The sequence below is a fragment of the Dermacentor andersoni genome, chromosome 11 (genome assembly GCF_023375885.2).
Source record: "Dermacentor andersoni chromosome 11, qqDerAnde1_hic_scaffold, whole genome shotgun sequence".
Lineage (NCBI taxonomy): Eukaryota > Metazoa > Arthropoda > Arachnida > Ixodida > Ixodidae > Dermacentor > Dermacentor andersoni.
The window spans coordinates 123637505-123657756 of NC_092824.1; the positions used below are offsets into that span (position 1 = coordinate 123637505).

Genomic DNA, 20252 nt, shown 5'->3' on the forward strand with positions numbered 1-20252 from the left:
ATTATTTACCTGTGACGCTCCTCACGGGATATTCCTTCAAGCAATTAGCAAGCTGTCATGACGACTATCTCGGACCGCAACCACTTATTCAGGAAATTGCAGATGTATTGCAAAGTCTTCTGCACGCTACCATTCACTTTCTTTTTGAAGCGTTAACATCGCAATATATCTGCCAAGGGAAGATGCCTAAATGACAGATTGAAAGAACATATGTACAACACAACAAAAATAATATCAGGGCATTTAGCTATTCATCGTAGGGACTGCGGCTGCACACCCTTAATGGAATAACCTAGCATCATGTCAAAATCAACAGATAAGCGAACAAGAGAGATTGTTGAAGCCCAAGAGATAAAAAAGCTGGGTGATTCTTGTGTCAGCAAGCCATCCGTCATGCTCTGAGAGAAAGACATAAGATTCCTTACAGGAACCGTTTTTCACCTGTAGTAGGCTTTGACCATGTGATACTCTTTCATATTCCTTACATGTACCTGTGCGTCTTATGTTTATTCATGTTCAGCCAGTACTGTGCATCCAGTGAATAAACCTTTAGTTGTCAGTGCAGCCTGTGAATGTGTCGTTCTTCTTCCTCTGGTCCCTTGTGTTCTCTGGCGCTGTATTACTATGGATATGAACAAACTAGCTCAAAAATACGTCTTGACCAGAAAAAAGTATTCGTCGATAAAATTTGCAGCCCCATGTCACGTTTCGTGATCTTGATGAAAATGCGAAATTGCATTTTGCAAAACTTCCGCTTCCCGGCACAACATTTAGAACACATGACCTCTCGACAGATAATAAAAACGTTGACAGATGATCAGATAGTCCACATGGCGGATAATGGCAGCCGCGCAGCCGCCATGGGTGTCGAGAATAGAGCCCTGAAAGTGTAAAGGACAACTAGCTAGGAGTCGTCGAAAAGAAAGTGGGAGAAACAGAGGCAATAAATTGAATGCAAAGGATGGAATGAAAAAAGGCCATGGAGATTTGCAAAAGTAGCAAGAAAGACATTAGAAGGAAAAATTCGTACAATAACACAAAGAGCAGTTCCCTGATATCTTGAGGTTTGAGCTGGTCGCCTAAGGACAAAAACATACCAGAACAAATATTCGCAAAAGGATGAGGCATGTATCTGCTACAGCAAAAGTTCGGAGAGAATTCGCATCTTTGTGGAATGCGAAAGATTTCCCCAATGAGACCAGTAGGTAACGCACACTATCAAGAAGCACTGGGATTTAAAGCGGGTAGAAGCATTAACCGGTCAGTAGTTGAGATAAGCAAGATCCGTTTATAGCATTCGTGGACAAAAGAGCAAAGAAGAGATTGACAGAACAGGGTCCATTTCAGACATAGGTAACGATACAAGGTAGATAAGTTTTAAGGAAGAGAAAAAAAAAGATGTTAGACAAAATGCTAGACTGAAAAGCATGTAAGCATACCTGATTGACCCATGCAGGCTAGGGAAATATTTGTCCCCCACCCCTTGTTTCAAAGAGGATGCCAATAAACCATCATCATACTTATTCCAGGGAGGTTTCCCAGCATGAATCCAGCGTTCGCTGGGTGTGTGCCCCCCTCAAGGCAGCTAACTCTAGCAGAGGTCATTTGGGCCCGCCAGGCTTTCCGTGGATGATTCCGCACGCGATAGAGAAAGAAAGGAGGGCGAGGAGGACGGCGCAACTCCCGCCGGACGCCCTTGCGCACTATTGGTTCTCGCCATGAGGTGACGTATTGCCTGCGCGGCTCTTCCCATCACTGCCGGCAACGGCCTACATAAAAGCAGCTGTCGCGCGAGCGTGGTGTGCGGACGTTAGGGCGCGCCGCGCACCACGGCTTTCTTTCAATGGCGCCTTTTCAATGGCGCAGCATAAATTTTCATTTACGGAAGCTCTTTTCGCTACTTCTGGCGTGTGATGAATGCAACTCTTCAAAAGTGCCCTTTACGTTACGTGCCGCGTGAGTGGTGTATATTCCAGTTTGACGAATGCATTACTCCACACTAATTCGCAATTTAGTTGTGTTGAGTTTTGCTTATGTGGCTTCCACTTGTGTTCCTTCGCGCCGCTCCGAGTGCCAGCTGTGAATTTAATGCCGTATGGTTTTCAAGATTTTAACTACTGAGAAACTCACAATCGCTGATGCGCCCTTCGTCGACGTCGTTCCTCGTACATTAAATGGCGCCACGATTCGGATGACTTATTGCTTTCGCGCCGACGAAGAAACGACGCCACCGTACCACGTGCGTGAATGGTGCAGTCTCTGCGGGCGCAAGTATGCTCGAGTCCACAATACTGGCGAATGAGGAAATGATGTGTTGTCGAGATTACACTTTGCATATAGCGTTCAGAAACTGGGATGAAGGTACCGGTCATGAGGTAATTGATTTTCTACAGGAAATATATCGATAAAATAATGTTGGAAATAACATGGGAAGGAAATAAGAGTACGACAACTGTCGAGGTACACAAAGGATTAAGGCAAGGTTGTCCTCTATCACCGCTGCTGTTCATGCTTTATATGATAAGTATGGAAAGAAGGCTACAAGGAAGCTATCTAGTGTATAATCTGTCGTACGGATTAGGCGGAAAGGTTGTTGAGGAACGACTACCGAGTTTAATGTATGTGGACGATATTGTACTGTTAGCAGGTAGCCAGGCAGATTTGCAAACTCTGGTTAATTACTGTGGAGACGAAGAAGACAGTCTAGGTTTCAGTTTTAGTGCAGCTAAGTCCAGTGGGATGTTTTTCAACGATACAACTGATCAGGAGCTTACAATACAAGGCAATGAAATACCCCGAGTGGCCGAATACAAATATCTCGGGGTTAATTTGGATAAACAAAAGGCAGATGTACACGGAAAAGCATGAACAGTCTCTCATAGCAAAAAGGCGAAGAGATGCCGGGATAATGAAACAAGGCATTGTGGGGGTGCAACAGGTGAGGTACTGAGAGGTATTTGGAAGGGAGTAATGGTGCCGGGGTTTACTTTCGGGAATGCGGTCCTGTGCTTAAGGGCAGGACTGTCAGAGCTGTTGGAAGATTAGCACTAGGTGCCCACGGGAAAACCACAAACGAAGCAGTACAGGGGTATATGGGCTGGGCATCGTTCGAAGCACGGGAAGCTCAGAGTAAAATCCTATACGAAAAACGCCTGAGGAAATTGGATGATAACAGGTGGGCAGCTAAGGTATTTAAATACCTATACAGAAAGAGCGTTGACTCACAATGGCGGAAAAGAACTAGGAAGCTAGCCAGTAAGTATGCCAGACACGAGAACGGAGAAAGAGCACTAAACGACTGGTTAAAAACGCGGAAGGTAAAAATTGGATAAATTCAATGGAAAAGAAGCATTGTGTTGAACTTTATATCGATACTGGAAACAGCAGAAGGAAGCATTTTATGATAACTCCAGAGGCAGTGCTCTACTCTTTGAAGCTAGATCAGGATGTCTTAGAACGCGGAGCTATAAAAAGAAATTTAACGAAGAAGACACATGTACTGTATGTGGTAAATATGTAGAAACAATAGAACACCTCATACTAAAATGTGATGGTATCCATCCCGATGTCAATGCGGGCACAGTCACGCTTCCCGAGGCCCTAGGGTTCAGAGATAACATTAGTCATGTAAATAAATATGCGGTGGAAATTAGCAAAAAGCGATTGGAGGATTGGTGGCTCAAAAGCAGAGAGGTGACATAAGGTTAAAAGTGTAGGAAGACATATTTAAAGAAAACGGCGAATTTTAATAATTTCCAACACAGCTAAAAAAAAAAAAGCTCAGCATGGTGGCAACTACCATCACCCCGTTTCAAAGCGGACGCTCCTACCTTCCATCCATTGTTACGTTTCGCCTCCGACGCGCGGTATAGCCGGCGCGGATGCAACGGACGCCGGGGCTTCGTTCAAAGCGGCGGACATTTTGGCCCGTTCAGCGCTGCCGCAACGCTTCCTCCCAAGCGCGTCCAGGCATGTTTCAATGCCACGTGTCTTCGTGTGTGTGTGTACATGTTGGTGCCCACGCTTGTCAAAGCGCGGCAGCCGGGGAGAGGAGCTCCCCAACTGTGAAGCGAGGAGGTCTGACCGGCGCCGGCCCGGCGGATGCGTCACTTCTCGTCTCAACGTGTCCGTGCGGCGCCGTCACGTGCGCCTCATCCTGAGTCGTTCCTTCTTGCCCTCGACACCGAGAGTATAAAAGCAGCAGCCCACGGACGCCGAGAGAGGCTCCGATTTCTTCCGTCGAGTAACGTGCTCTCCCGTCTCTCCACTTCGGTCGACCTGACCGGCCGCTCTTTTGCAATGCTATAATAAACAAGTTGTTCTGTTAGCAGTCGACTCATCCTTTGCCAGGACCTTCGGATGCTTCCAGCTGTGCCCCAGGCCGCCAGGCCAACGCTACCCTTGGGGCTTGTGACCCAGATGCAACACCATCCAGTAACACTGAGAGGAATCTGTTATTTTTTAAGTTTGGGGGTTTAATAAATTTAACGCTATGCCACCATATCTCGGATTCGGGAATTGACGACCGAAACGAGCCTATCGCGCTAGACGACGTCGCTCAGACGAGTACAGAGCACGGCGCTGCTACGCACTTAGCACGGCGAAGAATTTATTAGTAGTAGCGCGATTATAATTTGGCCATGACGGGCCGCAATGCAACTGAAAAAGGAAACAGTGTGCTTAAAATTGATACGAATTCAATGCAGCTAGAAGACCCCTGGGGAATGATCAGCCTTATCTAATCGTGAATGCTGCGGAACATAAAACTTGTCCCACGTTATGAGCTGGCACGGCTCCACCGTCAGCCTCACACGTGCGATACCAAAATAAAGTTCCCCAGTTCATTAGAGTAATCAACATTAAAGCGTGGTTTTTAATGAAAATCGGTAAATGGGATCGATAACGAAATGGGATCAGCATACGAACATTTTCCAGCCAATGTTCCTTTAAAATGGCGATCACAAGCGGCTTAGGTACGCGAAATAGCGTTGCCAGCCTAGGGTTTAGCATGCTGCTTCTAAAGTTCTGTAATTATTTTGCTTACGTTGTACGGCAGATGCCCATGCGACACTTGCGTGGCCTGACATGCTAGCTGGTTGAATATTCGAACTTTCAAGCAAATTTCCTTAGTTCACTTTCAAGAAAATAAAACATTCACGTTTATTCAGCATATTCTTCCTAGTCGACAATCCATGTCGTATTGGTAGTCTGACTGTAGCTGTAGATCCACTCGTACGCGTCTTCGGCCGTGCAGAGGTCAACACGGAGTCACTTGACGCTCGCTGGGCAGTTCGAACTGGCGTCCAGCTCGCACGTGAATGTCCTGGTTAGGATCCTGGTGCCCGCCATGCCAGTCGGAACCACGTTGGTCATATAAACGAATAGATTTCTGATGCTTTCCACTTAAAACACAAACAACGCGGAAGGCACTTTTCGGTTGTGCAAGTATTATTGATCCACTAGCAGCGCGTATGGGCGTCTTGCGTTGGAGTTTGATGTATAGTAGCGGCGCCTGGTGGCGGCGCGGGAAACGACATCTGGGTCGTACCAGCTTGGGTCGTATTGAGCCCTGGCTGTGGCGAAGCACGTTTCTAGGCCGAGTTTTGCGTCGATTCGCACTTTTTTCTGCCCTGTTGCGAGTGCGAAAAGGCTCGTCACTTCTCACAGACCACGCCGACCACGCTGCGAGCTGGTCGCAGCCTATAGTTTAACGAAAACGGACTCTCCGTGTGCCGTGGGACGTAATGCTGGAAGCAGAAGGAATCAGCGACGCCGATCCGGAGGGACCTAGCTCAGAATCGAAAAAGCATCACCGTCGATACTGCTGAGTCGTGGGCTGCCATGAACAAGAAGGCTTGAATCCCAACATCCGATTCTATCGTTTCCCTTCAAGGCCTCACGAAGCGGAGCATCGGGCGCGCTGTATAACTGCAGTTCGTCGCGCTGGGTAAGCGAAACTTCGCGCCATGCTGACTGCTTCACCTGTCTTGAAGCTTGCTTGATTATAGATCTGCGTTCTAAAATTTGGTCTTTTGCACCTACAGTCCCGACGGGAGACCGACATAGCAGCAGGCATGGCTGGTGATTCACGATTCGAAACCCGGCCACAGCGACAATTAACAATTCGACCGGTGCGAAGTGGTGAAGTGCCCAGGTGTGTGCAAATGACCACAGATGGCCGGGCTGATTCGGTGACAATTCACTACCCCACTACGAGCAGCACAGGTTAGAGAGTTAAATGTGCTCATACTTGACCTCAAGCCAGCATGTTGAGGCAGCGCAGCAAGATAGTATTGATTACAGCAGATTGATTTTCGAGCGTTGTCATTAAAAGCTACATCAAGCGAGCAGCGCACGAGCTCGCGCTGCAGCGCGATTCGCACGTACGTGCGAGCTCATATGCATTGCATCACTTATTACCAGTTACTAAAAGGGACAGATGGCCGCTACTACAACGCAGGCATAACTACTTGTTTAGCGGATGCAGTTAACAAAGATTGCAGGAGACCCGGCGTTTCGCGGCATGTCGAAAGACCGCTGCCGTCGCGGCGCGTACCGTCGTGTGCTCAAGCAGTTCCGTACACATGATGTCTGCTTATCGCTGCTGTGGATTCATTTATAGGAAGCATTTCCTCGTGTTTGTGGGCCTGAATCTAGCAGCGTGCAAACCTTACCTGAAGTTCCACTTCGTACGCGACTCGCTTCACTTGCGATTGACACCGCGCTAAAACTTCGCCGCTTAATTCTTGAACGGCATACACGTATTCGGCACTGCATAATTTCTTGCCTTTACGCAGCGTGCCACTTCTGAAAAAATCTTCGGCGCCCGATATTCGCTGCAGGCCGTGGTACAACACAACCGAAAGTGGCGGGTCTATATTGTAAACGTGCTTTCCGAAGCAGACGACCGAGCTTGGTACGACCCATTTTAGGACTGAGGGCGCTTTTTAGCACCTTTTTCGCAGCGCCCCCTGGGCAATGCAAGAGCCCCATACGTAGCAGCGTATGAAACGCGCGGGAAGCCGTCGGCGAAAACCGCGTGCGCGTGGGGGTTTGCGGCAGTTATGGGAAGAGCCGCGCAGGCACCATGTGACCTCATGGCAAGAAGCAATAGTGTGCAAGGGCGTCCGGCGGGAGTTGCGCCGTCCTCCTCGCCCTACTTTTTTTCTCGCTCGCGTGTGGAATCATCCGCGGAAAGCAAAATACGCGGCAGGGCCAAGCGGGGTGTGCAGGTGCGGTTGAGCTGGGGCCAGGTGGCGGGACATTCGCAAAGGGTGTGGGCACAATGGGCTCGTGCAAAGGTTAAACAAGTGCCCGCTTCAATCTGCCTGATCGGAGCGGCGCGGGAAACTCGCAGCGCAAGCTAGGGGCCAACTTGGATGCCGCATATTCAAGCAGGCGTAAAACACAGAATCGCCGTTGTGAGGAAACCCAATTTGAATGAAATGTGCTGCACTTAAGAGAGAACAGTAATTCTAGTGACTAGGATGCAGCACTTTGATTCAGGGCCGGAATTTGTTGACAAAGGTTACCACAAATCGTTAAGTTAAAGAAATAGGTGTAGGAAGCTTATAAATCCGTAACTTCGTAAAAAAAAAAAAGTGAAAAAAGAAAGAAAAAGGTATCGTAGTTCTGTGAACTGCACCCGTTAGAACATCAGTGCAGGAAGCATATGCATGTATCGCAAGTTTCTCGAATGTTATCGATAGTTCTCTCCTTCGTCTGCTGTCACCGAACCTTGAATAATCTGATTGCAAGTATGTGTGCGACGCGAATTGTGCAGTACTTTCTGGAAGACAGGCGGGCACTGGCGATCACCCTGGAATCTTCCGACGACGAGTCGTGTGTATACAAAAGCCGACGCTCTTGACTCGCAGGTAAGATTTTCGACGTTGGCTGACTTCGCTCGCCGCTATCGTTGTGCCTTGAGTGTTACTTGTAATGCAGGGCACACATTTGCCCAGTGAAGAGTTAAATGTGTGACACAGCTTTGGTATTGTGTCGTTCTTCACCGTCACTACCATGTGACAGTATATTATTTTGTAGCCTTTGTAAATTTGTTACAATGTTAAGGGTTTAGTAAAAGTCTTACGTATTAACAGTGTCTCAATTTTGTCGGCTTTAGAGGTATTATTACGTGCAGTTTACAGAATTGCAATTTCATTTTTCATTGTGTTAGAGAGTTGCAAATGTGATGGCACCGTTTTCTCAACTTTTGCGATATTCAACAATCCTTATTTAAGAAAATCTGTAGCTTAAATAAAATATCTGCGTGTTACGTTCACTAGATTCAAATTGTGTCTTTTAAGTGCAACAAATCTCATCAAATTCAGTGCAATGGATGCCGAGAAGAACGATTACTCCCTTACAGAAGCGCCCGAGCTCGCGACTACTTAACGGTCCGTGTGCAAAGTGGATTATCAGCGTAATTCGCAACGCGGTCGCAATGCGCGCGGCATCACACGTGACACTGTATACCCACTAGTCCCGTAGCAGGCGGCAGTCCTCGGCGCGCAGCAGCAGGCCGCGGACTATGCTCGCGGTGTCTGCCATGTTGGCCGAGATGGTCAGCCTCGCAGACTCGTGCTCTCGAACCTGCAACGGAAGTGGGGCATCGCACGCTGACTTGCTTCTCTGGCCGCACGCTCCTTCTCCGTATGCGCGCGCAAATTAGATCCATCCTCGTCCACTTCTGAGTGTACATCTTCGGTTACGCAGACATTTACACTGACACGATGATCTCAAACTCTGGACTGCAAAACGGCAGAACACGTTGCACTCAACAGCACAGTAACATACAACATGTAGGATGCATGTATAGTTGCAGGACTGTATATACAGTAACATACTAAAAGCTGTGTCATTGGCATGAATAATCTTAAGCCTGACTATATATCTATTACATGAGCTAATTACATGCGCTGTGCCCACCTTGTCGACAAGTGATCTGAGGCGGGCGTACTCGTCGGGGAAGTGCGCCCTGGACTCGAGATGCTCCAGCTCCAGGTAAGCAGCCAGGGACTGCACCATGTCGGCGGCCACGTCCATCAGGTCCGTCTCGATGCTCACCTGTTCATTCGGGGGCAAAACAGGCTGCGATACCTGCAGCGCTGCAGTGTGTGCACAAACGCTGGTGTCTCTGCTGTGGGCGCGTGCGGCGGTGCGAGCGGGACGGCAGACCGTGCAGCTATACAAACGGCTTTCCTTCAATCTCATCTAGTGCGCCACTGATACCGCAGATTGAGCTGCGATAATATCCTGCCAGCATTCTGAGGAACCTGCGTGGGTCGGGGCGTTGTTTCTGCAGCGCAGCATTGCATTTACCTTGCCTATACAGCATCGCGCCAAAAACGCTGTCTAGCTCCATACCGCGCAACCTTGCTTTCGTTAGTGCGTCGCGATATGAGGCGAAACTGCCTTTTTTATTTGTTTGTTGTGAGTAGCTTGGGGGGAGGGAGAGTCTACTGCTTTGATTAGTATAGTAGACTCCGTGAGCTTGTATATCTTTAGCATACCGTTGTGTTCTGTGCTTTACTCATTTTTTCTAGCCGTCCTCTGTTATATTTTCCTGCAATGTGTGCCGTTCGGAACCGCAGTTGTAGGCAGCGTTGCAGGCTCCGCCGTATTTCGGACGTTACCAGCTATGAGAGACGCCGTGGCGGACGGCTCTGGATTAATGTTGCCCCCCTGGGGCGCCGCCGTGCACCCAACGCACGCAAGAGTCGAGCAGCAGAACGCGCAGCCGCAATCAGTGCCTGCAATTTGAGACTGCGCTCGAGGGCGCCGCGGTGCCATGCATCACTCGCACACATTTCCAGAGCTACGCACCTCTCCGCTGGCGTCCGCATCGATGGTGATAGGCTTGAGGCATCGCAATGCCACGAAGCTCACCCGGAAAGATGTGCCGGCCTGGCACAGGTCTTCGGGCAGCAGGAAGTTCTGGTTCACCCACGACGCCACCTGCGAAGGAGCTTACTTGGGGTCCATCGGAATTCCTATTGAGCGCTCCATCAGTGTCAGGAACGCGCAAGTATACCTGTATTGGAGCCATCCGCAACCTCACGTCTGTATATCGGACAGTGAGTGCCCTTCAGGCACGGTATCGAACCGGAACCCAACCGAAACCGGGGAGAACCCGTGCGAACCAAAACGTTGTGATTTTATTTTTCTATTTTTTTCACTCCGGAGTGACGCCAAAAAAGAAAATGCTGTTCGGTTCAGGTGGGCCGCCTTCTCTGGACCCATGTATTGCTGCCTGCACTTGTATGGCTCAACCGTGCCAGTGCGTACAACACAAGCTCTAACCGTGCCACATCATTCTCACTGCCGCGATTTTGGATGTGGCAGCATGATTTTCAAGGTGTCGCCTAAATTGGGAGGCAAGCATGTCGGTACTACACTCTTGAATGAGTAAAATTTGGTACCGTAAAATATTTCGCCTTTAAGGGATGCTTCTTTGTTGGGCGGTCACTTTTGATCATGCTGCATGGTACGTCAGCTTGGGGTGGCGCGATGAAATTGACGTATTGCTTCAATGTTCTTCCACATTTAACGTCAATTTAAAGCGAAGCTTTCTTTGCCTCTGCCTTTGACGTTTCCACTGCTGCTGCTGCTTCTGTGGCTGTTTTGCATGCAGCATAGGGGGTGGTTCAGAGCGCGGCAAAGAAGAAAGGCGACGCGAGAAACTCATTTGGACCTTTCCATCGCTTGGCACGTGCACAATGCCCTCTGGTGCTCTCTGGGCATCGCCACATTAGCCTTTTGACAGCTGTAATTATCCGTGACCCCCACTAAAGCATTGCAGACACTGCAGCGCTTACCTTTCGACTAATGTGCAAGTCCAGAGGGAAGCTAGAGTATGGACCCTAGAATATTGTTCTATATAGCTATGGGACCATAGCTAGATAGAATGGTAGAGAGGAGGCAGAGAATACGTAGAACCGAGGCAGTCGCAAAACGAGCGACGGACTAGGGATGTCCGATTAATTTTTACTCGATTTACAATTAGTCATTCATAATTTTAGCCTTTAATCGATTGATTGATTGACATTTTGCCAGGAACTTTTAGGAAGATTGAAACACAGTTATCTACTTTTGTAGGACCCTAGTTTAAGGTTTGAGAGGTGAAACCAAGCTTCAAACACAAGTCTATAAACGTTTGATAAAGGTTAATATTTAACTTGCTAAAAACTAAATATAGTTAGCACAAGTTCCCTTTGAAAAGATAATACATGTTATGAAATGGCGCTTAGAGCAGAATTAAATAAGATACATAGTACTAGTGAACCCATGTACAGTGTAATCAACGAGAAGAAAGGGGGTTAACCGAGGGGCCCGATTTTTATTAGTCATATCATAAGAAGCCAACACACAACCTTCGCGAAATGCGAAGGTTATGGGTTCGGTTCCCACCTGCCGCAAGTTGTTTTTTCATCCACTTTAATTTCCATTAATTTATCGTTTCTTTATTTCATTTATTAAGCACAAGTAATTTCCCCTATGTTGTCCTTGGTGTCAGTGTTTGTTGGCTTCTTATCACATGTACAGTGTAGTTAGACAAGAAATAAGAAAAATGTCAGAAGTTACAGGTGAAGTCCAACTGAAATATGCGAGAGATTTCAATACGCACAGGGGAAAAAATGCTAGCTTAGAATTTTAAGTCACATGCTCTTTTCTACAGAGCGAAGGAATGTCAATTGGCTGGGATGTTTGGGTAAAACCGACACCTTCTTTTGACTGGACACACAACCAGCATGCAAGAATAGACGCTCGGACGCTATGGATTTGCTGGAATCGACACGAACTCTATCGCTATGTCAACATACGTGCTCCAAACTGGCGCGCATGCTGTACCACCTCATTTGCGGAGCGACACGAGGACTGGGTCGTTATAGCATGCTTTGAATTAATAGGGTCTTTAAAGCCTCCGGCTTCACGAGGCATGGGGGAAGAGTGGAGAAGCGCTCGGCGTGGCATCACTCGGAAAAACAGTCGCTCTACCACAGCGGCACAGTCGCTGCTCGTGTGCCGCAATATCAGTACGATTTCAAGAATTTGGCACCACTCCTGTCAAACTCTCAAAAGTGATTAATCGAACCGGCCTAATCGAATAAATCGATTAAATGAAAGGTGAACATCGATAAAGATTAATCGTTTTGCGGGATACATTTAATGGATCAATCATTCATTGATATTATCAACCCTATGACAGCCTTGTCTCTCTCGCAGTTCTCTTAAAATGGGACAGGGCGGGAGAGGGAAAAGGGGACGTGATATAGACATGACAGCGGTTGCGGACAAACTGACTGTACGGTACGGTACGTCTCCGCTATTTCTGAAAAATAAACACGATGGAAATATTGACACGTGTACTTGTTTATCTTTTTCGAGTGACCGCTTTTCACCGTCTAACAAATGTTATCGCTCAGCGTGAGACGCGCCCGCATGTATCGGAAGTTTCTCGAATGTTATCGATGGTTCTTTCTGCTGTGGTTTGTCAGCGAAGCTTACGTAATTATACTGCATGTGCGGTGCGAATTGTGTAGAACTTTCTGGAAGACATGCAGGCACTAGCGATTACTCTGGAACCTTCGATGGCTCATGTATAAAAGCCGACGTGCTTGACCGGCAGATCAGCACGTTTTCTGCATTTTTTAGCACGCAGAAAACGTGCTAAACACGCAGTACACATGGCCCTAACGCCAAACAAGTGAAACTGATGATGTCTCACGATGACACAGGGAGCTTTTACAGATTTTCTGAACTAGACAGCGGCGATTTCAGCGACGGTTTCAGCAACGGTGGCGGTGTAGTCTCTGACGTCACAAACACATGGTGGCCAGTAAAAAGACAGGGGTTGGGAACGCAACCAATCTTTAAAATTCATTTTCAGGAAAACTAAATGACTTGCAGCCACATTGCTTGGCAAGTATAATCAGAGTGCAAAAGAGAATGTATATTCAAAATTTTATTAAGATCAGTGGACATATTGGATCAGTGGATCAGTGGACATTAAGATCAGTGGAAAAATCGCCGGAGTTGCCCTTTAATTTTAAAGCAAAGCTTTATTTACCTCTTCCTTCGACTTTCCCGCTGTGCTGCTGCTGCTGCTGCTGTGGGTGCTGCTGTCTGGCACTTCGCGTCGGGGGTGGTTCAGAGCGTGTGTATACATGACAGGGGCGAGTCAAAGAGGAAAGGCGACGCGAGAAAGTCGTTTGGACTTCACCGCGTCAAATGTGCACAATGCCCTGTGGAGCTTCCTGGGCGTGGCCACATTAGCCTCTTGACAGCTGTAATTATCCGTGACTCCCCTCAAAAGCACTGCAGAAACTGCAGCACTTCCCTTTAGCAGAAAGAAGAGAGTACAGTCCAGAGGGGATGTAGATAGAACTGTAGAGAGGGTGGAGGAGAAGAGGCAGTTACTATACAAGGGGGGAGGGGGGCAAGGTGACGTGAGAAGGCAAGGAAACCCTACTACTATACGACAGCGGTTGCTGGGAAACTGTATAAGCTGAAGTTCAAGGTACGATACAGTACATTCCTAGTAGTTCTGAAAAATAAACACCATGGAAATATGTCAAGCGGACAAATTACGCAGGGCGTGCAGAAGCAGAGCCGCATTAATTAAAGCGCACTGCAGGGTCTCGGGGACACTAGGGCAGCGGTCGACCGTCAAATCAACACTTGTGTGCCCGCCGCGGTAGCTTTTTGGCGATGGCATTGCTCGAGGTCGCAGATTTTATCCCGACCGCGGCAGCCGCATTTTGACGGGGGCAGAATAACAAACGCACAGATTTAGGGACACGTTAAAAAACACCATGGTGTCAAAATTTATCCAGAGTGCGCCACCACGGCGTGCCTCATAATCCGATTGTGGTTTTGGCACGTATAGCCCCATACTCCAATTGAAGTTTAATACTTCTGCCACCACGCGACGTGTCATGTAAGGCAATTTCAATGCTCGACCCTCTCAGAGGTTATGAAATATGGCGCACAACGCCTCAAGCAAACACCTCTCCCTGTGTGTTATGTGTACTACGCAGACAAACAGCAGTGGTGCACCCAAGGTAAGGTTTAACATCGACTCACCACTCTCATGTTAGACTGAACGAAATTAAGCTTTTGCTGTCAACATCACCGCTAGTTATCGTCAACCAAAGCAACCGCGGCACAGAAAGCTTGACATACATCGATTCCCACAGTGCATGGGACCCGCATAATTTTGAAAACATACTTATTTGTCGACTATCCTGAGTTCTTGAATATGTTTATTTGCAAAACGACCAACTCCTCTCGGTATGTGGTTTGGGAAGGAAGAGGAGGGGGCAGGGCAAGTCAAAATTGCGTGGACCGGTTCAGGAGAGAGTCCCGAATTGCTTTTTTGTGTGTGTGTGCCCCGTCTTTCCCTTTGTGTCCATGGCTGAAAATTTGCGGGACGGTGGGCTGCATTCCCACCTGAGGTGGAAGACGTCAGCTCGCTTTGCAGTGTTGTACCTCAAACACGCATGTCCGCTATGGGCCAGCTTCTCAATGTGTCAGAGCTGTGGCCGTTCTTGCTCTCCTTAAGTTTGTATTATTGCGGAATGTGATCCGGATCTTCTAGCAAGTTTTCCAATTTTCTTAAGTTTTCTAGCTTTACAAGTTTTTCGTGATAACATTGTTCCTCTTTATTTGATAGGACCTCAAGTGCCAACTGTCATGACCGTGTACATTTAAACTCGGAATCATCGCCTTATGCGGGGGTATCGGATATTCCGGTGCTAATCTTATGACGACGTCAACCTATTGCTTCGTCAGGCGATATAGACACGTGAGGATACCATTATTCTCGTATATCCGAATTGTAATCTGGAGGTATCGCCTTCAGCTTGTGTGTAAGTCGTACTTTAGGAATTTTCAGACGCAATTTACTTTGAGAAATTCAACTATTTCAGTAAGGCGCTTGCGCTTGGTGGATGGCCTAGGATAATGAGGATGTATGCTGCACTTCCGCACACGTGCGTGCGCACGTGAATTACGTGTGCACACAATGTATCTGTCCTTGATGCGTGGTGCTCTGCCCGTTGCATCTTTCGCACAGCGTGCGTTGTGACCGTAATCGACATTATGGCAAACTGTCCGAAGACCGTACCTCCACCTCACGGCCGCAGACAATCAGACAGACGTCAAATGGCAGCTGGAAGAAGGCTTTGTCTTTGAGTTTCTGCGTAACAGAAATATGTTTGCTCGTATGTTCAGATTGCAGACCGAAGCTATCATGTCTGCAGCTTGTGTGTAAGTCGTACCTTACGAATTCTCTGACGCAATTTACTTTGAAAAATTGAATTCGTTCAATAATGGTTTTGGGCTTGGCCGAGAGAAATGGGCATGCACGCTGCTGCACTGCCGCGCGTAGCGTATAGTACGTCGCTTGTCTAGCGTTGGCAACAGCGTCGCTGTACATCCACTTCACTGGGTGGAATGGAGGCGGATTTTCCCCCCTGTGTTTCCATACATCTATTGCCTAGCTCCGTTTATCCGTATGCCAAAGTATTTGTATTCTTTTATCCAAGTTATTTCCGAGCCCTGTATTGACATTGTCTGTTCACTGTTTTTTCGTTCAATACCATAAATCCTGATTTTTAACGCTAAATTTTAATCCTGCATTCTCACACTCCTGTCCACAGATATTAGCCAGACGTTTCGTATTACTTTTTGCTTGCTAGCAAGCAACACAGTGTCGTCCGCATAATACAAAGCTGGAAGCTGCTGTTCTACTATTGTGCCCGCCTGTAGATATACCACAGATTAAACCTGATATCGATTCTTTCTAGTGCCCTTATAATGTACATCATAAACAGCAGTGGGGATTAAGGACACCCCTGTCTCAGTCCCTTGGTGATATCAACATTCTCCTCGCTCCTCACCCCTTCCCATTCAACGAAAACTGTATTTTCTTGGTAAATCTCCCTCAAAAGCTGTGTACATGTCATTGCCTAAGCCTTCCCTTTCCAGAATATCCCACAAAATGTTGCGGTCTACATTGTCATGCGCTCATGTAATGTCTAAGAAAGCCACATGTAACGGTCTCCTTTCTTCTCTGGATATTTCAGTACGCTGAGTAAGAACAAACAAGTTATCATCCAGACGTCTACCGATTCTGAAGTCATTCTGAAGTTATCCCAATATGCCATTATGTTCTGCCCATGCTTGCAAATTTAATTTAATCGCCTGAATTGCTAAACTTTATATTACCGATGTAACGGTCAACGGTTATATGAGTGAATTCTTTCTTTACCCCCCTTACCTTTATAAATTTAATTCATTTGTCGCCAACTGTCCGGTATTCGATCGCCTATCTTGTAAGCTTTCTTCTACTGCTGTCAAGAGAGCTTCTTTTCTTTGTGGTCCTAGCTCATTAATTAGCCTAACGGGAACCTTGTCTAACCCTGTGAAAAAAATTTCCACTGTTGTATTGTTGTTGACTTCCTGCCTAATAGGCTAATGCGGTTCCTAAATCTAAGTGCGGTCTTCCTTTTCTCACGTATTTCAGACAACCAACGCTTACTTTCACCTTTTATCTTTGTTTGAACCAGTATTTGAGCGACAGTTTCTTTTCCGGTATATTTCCCATTTTCTGTCTACTTCATCCTGCGGCAACTGCACTTCTTTGCCTGCCTATGCTCTCGTGATGCTTCCTGTCATTCATCGATCAATCTTGCATCTCCGTGTTCCACCAGCTTTTCGGTTTCCTTTTTCCTTTGCAATAAACGTGTTGCTTCTCTTTCCTCATTTCTGTCATCCTTACACTTAGAATACGCTCACTATATTCCCACACTTTGCTTGGTCATTTGCCAAGTTCTTTCTCGACTCTTATGACTATGCTTGTTATTTGTTCAGCATTCTAATTTGTACTGGCCAGTCATCGCTCCTTGCTCCCTTTCCCAACCACATATACTGTTTTCAAAATTATGCGTACAATGTTGCTATGCCCTTCCTCGCCAATGACCAGTTCTCTCAAGTTATCCTAAATTCCTTCCATCATTAGACAGTAATCAATGGTCGATTGCCTATTTACGACTTCCCATGCGATCTCGCCATCACACTTATGCCTGTTATTCATGATAACGACATTACGTTACTCACAGAGATGTAGAATTAACTTACTGTTGTCGACGGTGTAACCGTCTAAGTCCTGTATGTGGGCATTCATGTCACCTAATACGACCATTTCCGTATCATTCCCGAAACTCCTAATGTCAGCACTGAGGTAGTCCACTAACTCTTGATTCTCCTCTTTGCAACTTTTCACCGTCCACAAGTACATTACGCCTAGCCAAGTCTTTACACTTACTGTGTTTCTGGACGCTTCGAATTTGCTCTTTCTCATTTGGCTCCTTGATACATGAGTGTTCCGGCTCCCCCACCCTTTCATTCCGAATTAGCTTTATTGCTGACACTTGAGAAAACCAGCCAACAAAAATTGAGACGCAAAACACGACAGAAAGAGAAGTTGCACCCTTCCCTAACGAAATCCTCAATCATTGGTGGTCCTTCTAAGTCTCTAAAGAGCATTTATGTAACCGCATACACACCTCTTTGTGCATTATTTAACTGCCCCTCAATCTCTAGCCACTTTTTTTGTCTTCTGCCGCCCTGCATGTTTGTGTGGTCTATTGCACGGTGAGCTCACTCCTTTTCCTCCTTTTTCTGTTATTGATGGCGATGCTAGTCTGACGTTCTCCTAGGAGACCTTCTTTGCTGCTTACCCTGGCCTCTTGAGCGCCCATGGGCCACCAAAAAAGCAATTGCGCGACCAGCAAGTCTCCAGTCCACTTCTCGTCCAAGCCTGTGATTGAAGTGGATTACATCTCGTTGAAAACGACCATACCTTCTCACTTCCTTGTTGACTTCCACAACCTCGAAACCTTTCTCTCAGATCACTCTCCATATCGCCTCATTAGCGGCCGCAGCCGCTCATTTTACGGTAGTGTCATGTACAGGTACCTCCGGCACTGTGCACACCACAATTTGCACCCGAGGCGTCATCTCGCGCAAGTAGTCTACACCCTCGCCTCCACCAGACGCTCGCCTTCGCGGATCCGTAAAACCATTTACGGACCCCTTTACGGATGGATGGATAGATAAACGTTATGAGCGTGCCCTTTGTAACGGGGCGGTAGGTTGTGCCATCAAACTCTTGTTTTATTGCCTAATGTCCTACCTATGTTAACGAAAAAAAAAAACCCACAATGAATTCCCATAACCAATGTTTCCGAACTCCTATTGTGAACTTTGTTTGGGTACGTCTCCATTGTTTGTCGTTTCCCCACTTTTCTTCCACCGATCTTCCAATCGCCTCTTACTAACCTCTATTGCGGACATGTTTACTTTCCGCCTGCTCTCGCTGAACCCAAGGGCTTCAAGGAGGCCAGTGATTCCTAAATCTACCGTTGGGCAGATACCTTCACATTCCAATACAACGTGTTCTATTGTTTCCCTAGTTTTACCGGCGTATGCTTTACCGCGCGAGGCCAACGCCATCTGATGGTGCTGCAAGGAATCCAGCGGTGCACGCCTTCCGCTGTGATTGGTTGAATTGTCTGTCAACGGAGACGAAGAAATCCTGGTATCTTAGTCATAAAAAAATAAAACACTATCGGAGGCAGCGTTAGCCATAAAGTGGGACTCGAAAAAGACGTCATGCACGTGCGCTAAATTATCGCGCTGTGCAGCTTGCCACGTCATTGATGAACGTACCCTGTGTGGCCTGTCGTTGATGCGGAAGCGGACGCTCCCTGAGGCCCTGTCACGTGGCTCCTTCTCCGACAGCAGCAGGTAGGCGGCAAAGCGGGGCAGCTGCCGCGACAGCTCGAACACGTGGAAGTGACCGCTGCGCACAAATGCAGTGATAGGGTTGAAAATGAACTATGCGATCTGCATCCACTGATTGTACTGTCACGAGCCCAGCGCAGAAGCACATGTGATACCGCTGACGACTTGATCGCTCAAGTGCAGAAAGTTGGGCTATAGACTTGGCACGAGCCAAACAACGCATACAAGGCGGCAAGTGGATGACGCAGGCACTGTCAAATGGAAACATACACCGATCGTTTTGCGTAGCCTGAACCAAAGTGGTACTTCGTAGAAGGATGTTACCAACGGTTTTCGATCGCCTACAGCTATTAGAATAATTCTTCCAATGAGCTTAGTTGGCTTTTTGGGATCAAGTGACCTTGAGTGCACAGCCGTAAAGGTGAGGTTGAAACTCCGCAAGGGTCCATACGGCGGCAAGTATACTGGCATAGTTGGACTCCGGGCATGGTAATTATTTTAATGTCATCACCCGCCTGCCGTTGTGCGAGTACACTGCGCACTTTGGATGTTACTCGCGTGAATTTCAGTCTGGGAGGCTCCGATTGCTGCACGGCAATAGGAGCGGAGTCGGCAGAACGCCGGTGCTTCAGCAGGAACCGGCCCAAGGAAGAGAAACTGCCCTCGAAGTCAAGCTGACATCGATGACACTGTGTTGCACTCCTGCTCAAGCGATGATGCCTCAGGTGAAGAAGGCTTCGAGAGAATGGTACACCGGAAGGCCAAGAGAAGAAACATCAGTGGATGGTCTTCACCAAGTAAGTCAACTGTCATGCCACAGCGAAAGCCATCGGCGCACACAATTCTCTTTGTGCCTGACACACCTGTGGACAACCTCAACCGCCTTAATCATCAAGCAATTTGCGTTGTTTTGGAGGCTCTTGCGCGAGGAGAAATTAAGTATATCAGAATTAATAATCGAAAGAACTGGCTATTGATGTCCACAACCGAAGCGCAATCAATGTTTGATGGCAGCAAATCTCCTGGGCAACATTAATGTCCAGTACCTCATTCCGCAGGATAACGAAACCACACCTGATTAGAATGACAGAAAGCTGAGCTAGTTGGTAAGGATTCATTATGCAAAAAAGGTGAAGCGTGCAGACAGGTCAGAAGAAAAGAGAAGTGGACAACGCGAACGCCGGCGGCGTTACAATGTTCGTGTTGTTCACTTCACAACACGGCGTTCGTGTTGTGAAGTGTCCTGTCTGCACGGTGTCCACGGTGTGCTGTCTGCACGCCTCACCTTTTTTGCATAACCACACCTGATGTTGTTTATCATAATGACGCATCAATTAGCGATAGCGACCTGCCAATATTAATCAAACCTGCGACAGATGGTGTTGCCTTACTGCAAGCTTGGCACCTTGGCAGTTCTAGCTGTGTAAGGCTCGACTTTA

At 47.4% G+C, this 20252-nt stretch overlaps 2 protein-coding genes across 9 annotated transcripts in view; one reads left to right on the forward strand and one right to left on the reverse strand.

The window, feature by feature from the left end:
- LOC126539643 (BBSome complex member BBS2-like) overlaps positions 1-20252 on the reverse strand; it is a 211532-nt gene that overhangs the window by 21641 nt on the left and 169639 nt on the right. For 6 of the 8 annotated variants that reach the window (XM_055075573.2, XM_055075571.2, XM_055075572.2 and 3 more), the window contains 3 exons: positions 18739-18871; positions 9829-9960; positions 8932-9069 (listed from right to left, as the gene is read on the reverse strand). In XM_055075573.2, coding sequence (XP_054931548.1) covers positions 8932-9069; positions 9829-9960; positions 18739-18871 — 403 coding nt within the window. Of the gene's footprint in view, positions 1-8482; positions 8596-8931; positions 9070-9828; positions 9961-18738; positions 18872-20252 lie in introns of all 8 variants that reach the window. The other 2 variants (XM_055075570.2, XM_055075575.2) reach the window with 1 other exon arrangement.
- LOC126539335 (sodium-dependent glucose transporter 1A-like) overlaps positions 7747-20252 on the forward strand; it is a 212214-nt gene continuing 199708 nt past the window's right edge. The window contains exon 1 of the mRNA XM_055075584.2: positions 7747-7877. The gene's annotated coding sequence lies outside the window, so the exon portion shown is untranslated. The remainder of the gene's footprint in view (positions 7878-20252) is intronic.